We start from the raw sequence: 12596 nt of genomic DNA on the forward strand, positions 1-12596 counted from the left end.
TTTTTCTGAAAGTCCTTTGGACTTATGCCAGAGTGAGGGATGTGCATGAATCTCACTGGAAATTAAGTGTCTGTTTCCTTTAAGGCTGAGGTTGGGTTTCTTTTGAGAGAGGAGTGCTTGTGACTGGGATGATTCAGGTCTCCTCCAGCCAGGGCAACTGTGGGAGAAGACATCCCTCAGGTGCACTGAATTCTCACTTCCACAAGGTGGCACCCATACCTAGCAATCCATATCCTCATTTCTTCAGGACAAACACATAAGGGCCATTGGCTAGAAGGGGTCAGAACAACACCACTCTTCTGTTCCCCTTTCATTGAGCAGTAAGTGGTGATCGCCCTTATAGACAGCAGACTGCTGTGGTCAGAATGGAGGAAGGTGATAATTTAAGGCCTGTCACTAGTAGGAATTAAAAGTTGACATTTTTATCTGCAGATAGTATAATAACATTTATGAAACATTTATGAAAATTCCAAGGATATAATCATTAAGGAAAATTTTCAAGCTGATTTCCCATTAATTATTATATATCAATTGTATAAAAAAATCAAAGAAAAGCTATTGCTAAGGAGTACTGATCAAAAAGACTGCATATTTTTATTTTTTCATTTTAATTTGCTTTCAAACAGTGTGTGTGTGTTCCTACATTTTAAACTGATGTGAACAAAGAGAAACTGTCCAGAGGGATAAAAAGAAATGATAGAAGAGGTAAGGAAAGGAAGGACAATGGTATTGAGACGCAGAGATAGGCAAAATATATGGTATATACATATATGAAAATTAGACACACACACACACACACACACACACGTGCAATAGCAGCAAGGTACTCAGCAGGTAAAGAACTTGCGGCACTAGTGTGATTATCTGAGTTCAATACCTGGGACCCATGGTAGAAACATGAACTGAATATTGTGGCACATATGTGCACAGACACACACATATCCACTGGCAAAGAAAACTTTGAAAATTCATAAACATTTGACTTTAGAGGCACAAGGATCAGGAGTTGGGAATGAGGTCACCCCAACATTCACTTACCTCAGAAAACCCAAGAACCGAAATTGAGCTAAGCTAATGAGTCCAATTAAAGTGTGGCAAATGCAAGAAAAAAGAATTTTAATGTGCAAATATGCATGGCATAAACCACAACAAATATTAGGTTAGAAATATCAAATTGCTGGTCCTTTATATTAGTTGATAGAAAGAAAGTAACAAAGAAACAAAAAAGAGAGAAAAGAAACTAAACGACAAACTTCTGAAGGGAAGTAGAAGCCATCAAAATGAAGGCAGGGAATGAAAGAAAATGGGCTGGGGTGCCATGCTTGAAGGAGGAAAAGACTTTAGACTCTCTGCTCCTATGAAGCTGACTAAGGCGGTGCCTGCGGGTCCTTCACAGGCGCTTTTGCGCTGCCTGCTCAGCTTGGGCACAGTTGTTTGTCCTCTTGTATCCTGTGCGGATTCCAGGTAAGGCAGGCAGTGGGAGAGCCAGGTCTCCAGCTAACTGGCTAAGCTGCTGTGCTTCAGAGCACAGGGTGCTTTGTTGCAGCTTGAGCAGGAGCTCCTGAGTCTGCACAGCCGCTGCCACAATGTTTCCACCTCACTCCTGCTTTCCTCCCCTGAGAAATCCCCTCTGGAGTCAGGTTTGCTGCTTGCTGTTGTCCTGAACTGCTGCCAAAGAAAAACAAGCTCGTTCCTGAAGAACTATTGTGAACCGGTCCTCTTCCCCCATATCCTAATAACTTTTCTCTTCCATTAACTATGATGTGGGCTACTTATTAAAAGTAGTTTGCAAAAAACTTTGCCTCCATCCTGCTGTAGTAGAAATAAGGAAAAAGGAAGCAGGTCCTTTTGTACAAAATACTTTATCAGAGGTCTTAAGCTCCTCAGGCTTCCTCAAAGAAGCTCTGAAGGCAATTTTAGGAAGTATCTAATAATTTTGTATGTGATAAAAGAAGAGAGGCCCTTGGGTCAACTAAAATCCAACTTTATTAGTCTGGTCTCTTAGTCTTCGGTGCATCTATCCAGGCTCTTCTGGCTTTTAGAGTCTCTAGCGAGAAGTGATATGTGATTCTCATGGGAGGACTGACTTTGTATGTTACCAGTACTTTTTCCCTTGCAGCTTTTATTATACTTATTTGTTCTCCATGTTTACTGTCTTAGGTAATATATGCCCAGGGGAATTCCTTTTCCACTCCAGTCTATTTCATACTGTGTGCTCCTTTTACTTTGATGAGTCTCTTGTTTAAGTTAAGGACATTTTCTTCTATATTTTGTTGAGAATTTTTTTTGTTTGTTTGTTGGTTGGTTTTTGTTTTCTGTTTTATTTGCCTTTGACCCAAGTTTATTTTCATCCTTCCTATATACTTTATTGTCTTTATCATTATTATATTTGTTATTTTGCAGAAAAATCCTGTATATTTCTTGGATGTTTTCTTCCAGGATTGACTTCCTTCCTTCCTACCCTCCCTCCCTCCCTCCTCCTTCCTTTCTTCCTTTGCTTTTCCTTTATTCCTTTTCCCCCTCCACTCTTTTCCTCCCTTTGGATTTAAGATTTCCTCTATCTATGCATCCATTCCTCCTATGATCTCTTCAATGCCTGAGGTTCTCTATTCCATCTCTTGTAGTCTGTTATTAAGGTCTGCCTCTGAGAGACTACTTGAGTTCCTACATTTTGCTCATCCACATCTCTCTGTTTAGGTTTTCTTTATTCATTTCCTTCCACCGTTATTGTTTTCACACATTTCTTTACTTTCTCTTTAAAGGCCTCTCCCATATGTGCAAATGCTGTTTTACAGTCTTTTTTTATTATTGTTCTTCAGTCATGTTGACATATTCAGGGCCTTCTGTCATAGTGTTGATGGGCTCTAATAGAGATTTGAATGCCCTGGCTGTTACTGGTTGTGTTTCTATGCTGGTCTGTAGTTATCTGGGGTTGGGAAGATTGTAATTCTAGGTGCTGAATCTGGTTTTGTGTGTAGAAAGTATTTGATCCCAACCATGGATTTCTGCCCATCCTTTGCCCAGTTAGTTTCTGGATAAAAGATTCACACTAGCTTTATATCTATGATAATCCTTAATCAGCACAAGAGCTGGGCAGATAGCTATCCTCTATACTATTATGCATATTTTTCCAATAATTCCGTTATATAATTTGCCATGGTTTTTTCTGGGATGCTTTAAACTCCAATTAGACCACTCACATGGCCATTATTTAAAGATTCCTACCTCATGGTGGCTTCTCCTCTATTTATGTTCTTCTTTCTACCCCTGTCTGTCATGGTCTCCTCCCACCCCCAAGCTGGGAACACCAGGGAACACCTGTCTTAATTCTGTACAGCTTTTGACTATAGGCATTTTAATTTACAATTCAGAAATAACTTGGAGGCAAGGTCACATAAGAGTATGCATTGGTGTTTTCTTTCTTTCGTTTGCTGTTGTTATTGTTGCTGCTGCTCCTGTTTTTATTTTGTCTTTTTTTTTTCAGAGCTGAGAGCCATATCCAGGGCCTTACGCTTGTTAGGCAAGTGCTCTACCACTGAGCTAAATCCCCAACCCCGTTGCTGTTGTTTTTAATTTGTCTTTGTTGGTTTGGTTGGTTGGTTGGTTGGTTTTTGAGACAGTGTTTTTCTACTGTACTAGCATTTTCAAAAGCCAGTTGCTTGATTAAGATATCTGGGGTCAGAGAAATGCCTGAGTGTTAGTATTCTGCTAGCAGCCTTCTGATGAAGATGTAGAACTCACAACTCCTGCTGCACCACACCTGCTTAGAGGGTGACACGCCCCCACCTTAAAGACATTGAACTAAACATCTGAACCTATAAGCCCAGCCCCAATTAAATGTTGTCCTTCATAAGACTTACTTTGGTCATGCTATATGTTCTCAGCAGTAAAACCCTAACTTCACGGTCCTGTGAAGGATCATTTCCCCAATGTAGGGGACTGCCAGGGCGTTGAGGGCACATGATTTAGGGCAAACATAGTCATGATCCTATTGGGTAGCGCTGACCTTAAATATTAAATCATCCTTTTTCAGTTCTGTAATAGCTGCCAACTGTAGGCTGGATACAATGGGGGCTAGAATGCCATATACATCTAATGCAGGGCAAAGGAAGGAGCGTCATCCAGTCCCACCAGTCTCTAAGGCTAATTTAGTTAAGGTCTAATTTAGAGTTCTATGTATCCTTTCTACCTGCCCTTAACTGTGGGGATGATATGCATAATGAAGCTTCCAATTAGTCCCCAAGATCTTAGTCAGTCACTGACATTTCTGAAATATGAAGGCAGGCCCTTATCTGGTCCTATTACCTTAGGTGCTCCAAACCTGGGAAAATCTCTTCTAGTATCTCTATCCGTCTATCCAGGAGGAAATGTCCACAAAACCCAGCAGGTATTTTGAGCCATGTCTTTCTTCCTTAATCTCTATAAAATCAATTTTCCCAGTAGAGGCCTCCAAGCTCTTACCTCTCAGTCAGGAGTTTGGATATTTGGGGTGACTGGGAGTGTTGCTCAGCTGATAAGCTTTAAAGTTTGTGATTCGTTTTACTCCCAAGTGAGTGACTGTGTGGATCTTTCTGAGAAGAGTTCTTGTTAAAGAGATGGATAATATTAGCTTACGTTCACTCGATCATCACCATCCCATTTAATTTCTTTTTCTGCATATATCAGTTGATCTAGGTGGTTCAGGTAGAACAGTATCCAATCTAGAGATGCTGTTTTCTTTAAGACTATGTCCTTAGCGGCCTTGTTAGCCCATGTGTTATCTCTAGCCATTGGTTTCTTTTCCCATGATGAGGGCTTGTGTTAATGTTATTAGCTTGGCCCTTTGAATTGAAGTGTCTGGAGGAACAGACTGAGTCCAGACTACCTCCATTTCCAGTGTCACCACTGCCTCTGCTCTCCTCTGACCCTCATGGGTAAAGCTGCTTTTGTTAAAAAACCAGATCTGTTCTGTCTCTGACAGAGGAGAATCACTTTGATGGAGTGGACAGTCCAAGTCAGGGTTGGGCAGCAGAATTGCATGGTTCGGGGAAACAGGTGGCTGGAAAATATGTAAGCCAAGATAGATTAATAAAGTCTGATAATGAAGCCTTAGGCATTACTGAACAGCAATCAGGATGTGTGTGTGTGTGTGTGTGTGTGTGTGTGTGTGTGTGTGTGTGTGTGATGAGTCCCAAAGTTAACTTATCCGCATCTTTATCCAACAGTGCTGTGGCAACAATAATAAGCAGGCAATACTGCTGTCACTGAGTCCAGTTTCTATGATAAATAAGCCATTGGCCATTTCTATGGTAGTCTTTTCTCCTGGATCCATGGCTTTGTTGGCTAGAGGGGCTCTAATTAATTCTTCTTGTCTAATCTGCACTCTTCTATAATCTCTGCAACTTTTATTAGCTTGTATCTGTATCTTTTATCTAATATTTGGCACTAACTAATTGAAGAAAGCCCTGTACTAGAGTTCTCTGTTTTCTCTTATTTCATATCATATCTAAACACTGGCAAATTATTGTTTAAACATGCTTACAGAGCCTGGTGGCAAATCTGGAGGAGATCCCTAACCCTTACACCCATTAAATAACCAATCTGGTTGGGTTCCCTGTGGGCCCAAGGGCCAGTTTCTTGGCCTATGTCTGTGGTGAAGAGAACCTGTAAGAACTTTTCGGGGGAGTTGGTGTCATGTCCTGAATACAGTTTATTCTACATTATGCCATCCGGTGGCTGGTTCCTCAGGGGAAGAGATGCCTCAACATGAGCCTACCAGAGGCATCCCCTTTCTTTATATAAAATAAATCTTTTTCATCTTAAAAACTCAGAGACCACATTTACTCGGACAGGGAGCATGCATTTCTCTTGGCAAGAAGGATATTCATTTACTGAACAAAAGATGTGAGCAGGAGTCAATTGCAAACTCTGTTAATGGATACATATGACCACTTGGGGCCTCTCCTGTCATGGACCCTGGATGCCAGACTGCACTGTGTCTGCCCTAGGCAGAAGGAGAGGGGAAGAGGGGATAAACCGGTGAGAAATGTAAAACCTGGAGCTGGTCCTGAGGGAAAAAGAAACTCAACAAATGACTGCTGAGAATTGAACTCAGGACATCTGGAAGAGCAGTCAGTGTTCTTAACCACCGAGCCATCTCTCTAGCCCCAAAGCTAACACTGTCAACACGGATGGAGCTAACTGCTAGGCTGGACTCAGATTTTGTTCACGTTGACAAAGAAGTGTTAGCAGGGAGGAGGAGGGAAAACTTCTGAAACACTATATCCTCTACTGCTGACACCTTGGGGGGGGGTCCTGTGGCCATTTAACATCAAAAGCAGGCCACTCTAAGTTACATTAAGTGGTCATTAGTCCTAACAACCTGTCCCATGTCAAAAAATTTCATCAGTCCAAGTCCAAGAACACAGAAAACAAAAGAACAACTAACACAAAGTGCCCTCCTTGGCAGCTGAAGTACACAGACCAGCCTGTCCATGCCACGGACAGCATAACTCAGGCCTTCTGCTCCAGCCACTGGCCAGATCAAAGTCCTGTTACTGAGGCTGTCCGAGCCCTCCTTAAGCTTGCACATATGAATCTAACCAAAAGCAGAACACATGGAAGCTAGATAGAGGAGACGTAGACAACTGTGGTACATTGCTCAAGCTGTCACTTCCCCGATTCACCACTCTCCTGTGGGTCCCCCACAAGAGGGGAGTTTACTGGCCAATACACAAAATATGAGGTACAAATTGAACCACTACCTGAACCTCCTGAAATGTGACTCACAGAGGAGGAAATCTATGTAAAGGCAAGAGTTTAGTCATTCCAAAATATCATGGTCATCTCATTTCAAAGAGAGAAGTCCCTGAGCAGAGTCTTCCAGGGAGCTATATACTTGCAATCAGGGTAGAATTCAAACAATTGGGGCAGAATTTGTACAAAGGTAACTAGATAGGGTACAATCAGGGGGGAGAGGCAACCTCCAAATAGACTGGCAGTCAGTGGGCTGTTCTGGGACTTTCTGAGGGAGTCGGATGGGGAGTCACAGGAGGCTTTTTCAACAGTCTGGTTTGCAGCTGTTGCAGGAACTACACTAGCTCTACTCCTCCTGGAAGGGAGGGGTCTTTCTGTGCTCAGAGGTTGGTGGTGGAATTTTCCCGCTGGCCTCAGCTTGGCCCCAACTCGGGCTCTTTCATGGGGACTTTGGATCTGGAAAGCTGTGGAAATGCTTTAAATAGGGCTTAATGGGCTATCCTAGAACAAATATGGAAGACTTTGTTACTGAAAGTGGTTTAAATTGTGTGACTCTGTCCCAAGCCTTCTGTGAAGAATTTCAATATTTGCGTAGAGACTCTTTGGGGAGGTTTTATGGTAAAGAATGTGGCCACCTTTTGCACTTGTCTGAAGAATCTGCCTGAGACCAAGGTTATGAGAATCAGATAAATTGGATTGAAAAAGGAAGTCTCAGAAACACCACTATGTGGCCCCCATAGTCTCATATGTTTGAACAAGCCTCTGGAAGCCTCAGGGTGGAATGTGAAGGTTTGTATATGCTTGGCCCAGGGAGCGGTACTATTATGAGGTATGGCTCCTTTGGAGTAGGTATTTCCTTGTTGGGTCAGGTGTTTAGCTGTGGGTCTGGGCTTTAAGACCCTCATCCTAGGTGCCTGAAACTGAGTATTCTGCTAGCAAACATCAGATGAAGATGTACAACTCTCAGCTCCTACAGCACCATATCTGCTTAGATGCTGCCAAGCTCCCACCTTGATGATAAAGAACTGAAGATCTGAACCTTTAAGCCAGCTCCAATTAAATGCTGTCCTTTATAACATTTGTCTTAGTCATGGTATCTGTTCTCGGCAGCGAAACCCTAACTAAAAACTTCACATAGATGTCTGGAAGTCTAGATAATTAGCATGCAGACCCCATAAATGTGTCCCTACATATCTCAAGAAACACTTTATTCAGGTATGATCCATTGCAACTAGTAAGGAACACGATGAAGGACAAAAGTCCATGGTAGGGGCTGGAGAGATGGCTCATCATTTGAGAATTTGTTTCTCAAAAGACCTGCAGGGCACCTAACAATCCTCTGTCACTTAAGTTCCAGGTGAAACACAGTGACCCCTTCTGGCCTTTGGGGAACAGCATGCACAGACCTACAGAAGGCAAAACACTCATAAATATAAAATAAATCAACGACAACAACAAACAAAAACAAAAGCACCCAAAGGAGGGAAAAACAAAGGAGAAAACTCATATGGCACCTTTGCCTGGATATTTTGTCCAGCTTTTAAAGAAATCTAGAAACTGAATTGTAATCTATGTGGTCTGCTTGAGTTGAAATCCCAAATGGAACATAGTACATTGTCAAGAACAAAAGTCATCATCCTAATCAAGAAGAACAAGAAAACAACCAACCATAAAAACCCTATCCCCTGAAAGGTCTTGCAATTTATTATCTCCTCTGTGCAGTTATAATTGATATCATGTTTGAAGGAAACCAAAAGCAAGCAATTCTGTTTCATGACTGCTTCTATACTCCGTATAATAATATTGTTTTATTTCCTGTGAGGTACTAGAGAACACCTGATGAATATTCCATTAATATGTTCAACACTCTCATCCACAAAAGAGTATATTTTAGTGGTCACTAAATATTTGATAAGGATACAGCATTGATAATTTTTTCATCATGAAGTTGGTATTCAGAGTTGGACACACAATCTACACTGAAAGTACAATTGTCTTTGTATCTCAGTCTGACTGGGAAGTCATTATGATGCCCAATCCCTGTGAGAATGCAGAGATCCATCTCTGCCTGAGAGCTGTGGGATTTCAGATGGTTACATCTCACTTCAATAAAGAAGGTTCTTAAGAGTGACGAGTTCGAGATCACTGTTTGATTCACAAGGATACATTCCATTTACTCAAAAGTAACAGGACACAAGGATTCAATATCTGCATTGCAGATGGTCTTGCTGGCCTCCTCACAGAACCTCTTTCCCTCCTCACAGGATGCTTGCAGTTCAGTCTGCTCCACCAGCAGTTTTCTGTTCTCATTCATCAAAATCCTTACATTCTTCTTCAATTCATTGCATTCATTCAGGAGGTGGAAGTTTCTGATGCTGAATCAAAAACAAATAATGGTAAATCCCAGGCAGTTTCTATTTGCCTGCCACTCCTGCAAGTACAATCATCCCTTCAAGGGCCCCATCCCCAGGCATCTCCAGACTAGAGCCACAGTTTGCATGTTTGCACCAATCAGAGGAAGGTCAAATCCCGAGTCCGCACTCCACGGGAATCAAAGTACTTCAGAAAATCTTGACACTAGAGGGTATATATACATCAAAGCAGAGGACATGGTGCATATGGGTGCTTATGTGTTCATGGTATTCTAAAACCATTGGCAGGTGGAGGGCCAATCCCCTCTGAGGGCTGATAGAAGACCCAGCAGCTATACAATCTTCCCATGTGTTTCTCATGGATCCCAGATCTTTTTTCAAAGTCACAGCTGGACAGAAGTATTCCCTGCCTAGTGCTGGGGTCTCCTTTCTGTCAGTGACTCACCGGTAGGAATTGTTCTCTTGTATGAGCTCCTTGTACTTCTCCATGGCATCACTTAACCAGTTGGTCATCTTATGCATGTCCATCGTTCTCATCTCATGTTGGGATTTAAGCATTGGCAATTCAACACTCAGCCTGTGTTAGAACATGACCCAAGGAACAAATAACTGTCTGACCCCATGATTTCAGAATTAGGTGAAGTGTAAATTAAAAATAGCCAATAAAAAATTCAAATTCAAGGAATGGGGGCTAGGGAAGAAAGTAGAAAACTTAAAGACCACAGCGAAAACACAACAGTGAGACTCAAACCATCACTCTCCCATAGAAAATATTTCTCTGCAAATCAGCACACATTTGTTTTGAAATAAGTAATCCTTAAAAGGCTAGTGAGATACGGTCCTACAAAGACCCTCTGTATAGGAGGGGGAGAGCCTGAGAGCTGCATGTTTGGGAATAAAAAGTGTCAAGAATTTATTCCTACAGTCACCTTTTCTAGGTCACAATAAACCATCCTTGGATAGTTAAAAAAAGAAAAGAAACTTCAAAGCAGGAAAATAAATAAATAAATAAATAAATAAATAAATAAATAAATAAACAAACAAACAAACAAACAAACTCAGACTGCTCTCTGGACTACCTAAGCCCATTTATATAACACAAACTTGCTCCTTCCTATTGGTGCTGGTTAAACTCATTATCCTGGGCATTGGACGACAGAGCTAGGGGACCAAATGGAGGGAGCAGACCTTCAAGATCTGGCCAGGTAAGCATGAAGGAATTGAACAGTTGTGTAAGAAGTATAAGATGTTTCCTCCAGTCTGTGCCATAGCCTTGGGTCCAACAGAAAGATGTGATGACATTTCTCTTGTTTTGAAAGCAGGGATTCTCAATCCTTGTTACATGACTCCCAGAGGCCGTAACTACTTTTTACAGGGAAGAGGATTCATAACACCTCCTCCCCTCAGGAGAGTCCTATGTGCCAGCAAGGTAAACAGAAGGAGCAAAGTGCTCTGTTCATCAATGACGGCCTCCACGGACTCATCACTATCATGAGCTGCAAACTGTTCATCAAACAAATCCTCAGACCCAATCAAAGGTCCCAACTCCCTGATCCTGAGCAAAACACACAAATACTTTCACATCCATCCATACATACCAACCCATATACAAACATAATTAGAATGCCAACTTTATCGTGGAGGTGCCATAGAATCAGTATATACGATCTAAATCAGAGTAAGAGTGAGGACATTCAGGCATTTCATTCACACACTTAGATGCAGCAAGTGTGACCAGGTCCTTCCAGCTGTTGAAAAAAATCCAATCCAACTCCAAGGAGGTCAGGGTCAAGTACAAGAGAGGTTGACCCTAAACACAGCACCTAGCTTCTCTCACAGGCCAGCACCCGCCAAGGCTCCTTAAAGTCCAGGATGAGAGATGAAACACTTTCTGGATGTGAGGAAATCTTGGCTTAGCAGAGAGAGCACAAGACAGTCAGTAGGTTACAGGGCATAATGACTACCTGTAGTTCAAACCATCATTGACATAAAGGTCCAGGATTTGAGAAAGTTCATCCCGCTCGATTTTACACTTCTGGATTTCAAGTTTTAGTTCCTCCAATTTCTTTATACGCTTTTCATGGTTACTGATGAAATTTTCTGATGATGCCTTCCGAATAAACCCTGTAGATAGATAAACACAAGTGAATGTACATATTGGATAGCCCATGGGTAGAAAAGACCATTCTGAGTCTCAAAATGGAGGTTGAGGAAGAGGAAAGACTGGAGACTTGTTGAATCCCTGAAAGAGAAGAAAAGCTATCTCTAATGTGGACTCTTAAGCTATTTCCCTCTTTCCAACCTCCATTGGCATACATAAGCCTCACTCACTATTACACGATCCCTCATACTGAAAGATAGAATCTACCTCTGACATAAAGATTTGGGACATTGTCAGCAGATATCAGACGTGGAGCAGGTCAATCCTGGAGTTCATAGCACCATCAAACCCTAATCGTGTGTTCAAGCTTAAAGTGTCTGCGACCTCAATTCATGACTAGGGGGTTCATCCTTCCTTGTTGTTGTCACCACAGACTTAGTAACCTACAGGAATCTAGAGGATGAAGTGCTTCAACTCCCAACCATGAATGGGCACATTGTTATCCTCATAGGGCTTCCTCCTGGCATTCCTTGGCAGTAGAAATTAAAAAGCTCATAGAAAAGAAGCTGCAGGCCTGCCAATTCCTGGCTCTCTGTCAAATTAATCATCAGGACTCTTGACTCTTGGTCTGCAATTGACAAATTCCAAGGCTCCTGCTTGTAAGGCCGACTCCTGAAAGGCTCAGCTCAAACCTGCCTCCTGGAGGAAGTTCCCCGACTCTACCCAGTACTCACTGTGCCTTCCCCAGAATGATTTCATTCTTCCGTACTTACAAGACAGGAGGCCAGCTTTCTTCTGCCTCCGTCTGGTCTCTCCTTGGTCTCCCCTCTCCTTCTGAACGAGCTTGAGCAGCTGGTGAAACATGCCTGTTTGTGAACCCAAAAGGCACTGAAGGAATCCCACAGGCACTTGTTGTCACCACAACACTGGTGACGTCACAGAAGATTCTAGTGCTCTCTTAGATACAAGAGATTGTCCAAGGAAGAGATTACTGATGACGTCACTGGGAAGTTTTTTGGCCTCCCTGCTACCCAGCTCTCCCAAAAGCAACCGATTTCTATGGGACCCTTTCCTGCAGCCTCTCCTGTGACCCAGGGAATATCCTTTGGCAACTTCTCCTCCAAAGTTAGATATTTCTCTCTGCTTCATCGGATGTCATCAATGCTTTTGATGGGGAGAGTTGGTTACAACCCTGAATTGGATAAGAGATTTTTGTTAGCACCCAAATCCCTAGGGACCATAAATGAGGGAGATTTCTCTTAATAATAAATCTACACCTGAGACAATGCACATACATACAGTCCAATTCCCAAAGTTTCCCTGTTTCCTAGAGGCCAATATATTTCTCCTATACTTTTAATTTTATAAAACCTGAATAATATTTGCTT

At 42.1% G+C, this 12596-nt stretch overlaps 1 protein-coding gene across 1 annotated transcript; it reads right to left on the reverse strand.

The window, feature by feature from the left end:
• Window positions 1–8502: 8502 nt before the first annotated feature.
• LOC148000695 (uncharacterized) lies at window positions 8503–12145 on the reverse strand. The gene is made up of 4 exons (XM_087586941.1): window positions 11982–12145; window positions 11072–11231; window positions 9553–9684; window positions 8503–9110 (listed from the first exon to the last, which is right to left on the reverse strand). Exons 1-4 carry the CDS (start codon window positions 12070–12072, stop codon window positions 8909–8911), a joined length of 585 nt encoding a protein of 194 aa, XP_087443067.1. The 5' UTR covers window positions 12073–12145; the 3' UTR covers window positions 8503–8908.
• Between the last annotated feature and the right edge of the window lie 451 nt (window positions 12146–12596).

This window comes from Rattus norvegicus, chromosome 15 (genome assembly GCF_021556685.1).
Source record: "Rattus norvegicus strain SHRSP/BbbUtx chromosome 15, alternate assembly SHRSP_T2T, whole genome shotgun sequence".
Lineage (NCBI taxonomy): Eukaryota > Metazoa > Chordata > Mammalia > Rodentia > Muridae > Rattus > Rattus norvegicus.

What these genes read in the sequence shown, in the direction of transcription:
- LOC148000695 (XM_087586941.1), bottom strand. Translation starts at nt 12,072, where the DNA reads ATGTTTCACCAGCTGCTCAAGCTCGTTCAGAAGGAGAGGGGAGACCAA. An exon ending in AATGATGGTTTGAACTACAG is followed by an intron (nt 9,685 to 11,071) that starts GTAGTCATTATG and finishes GTTCTAACACAG; the next exon opens with GCTGAGTGTTGAATTGCCAA. An exon ending in CAAGAGAACAATTCCTACCG is followed by an intron (nt 9,111 to 9,552) that starts GTGAGTCACTGA and finishes TTTTTGATTCAG; the next exon opens with CATCAGAAACTTCCACCTCC.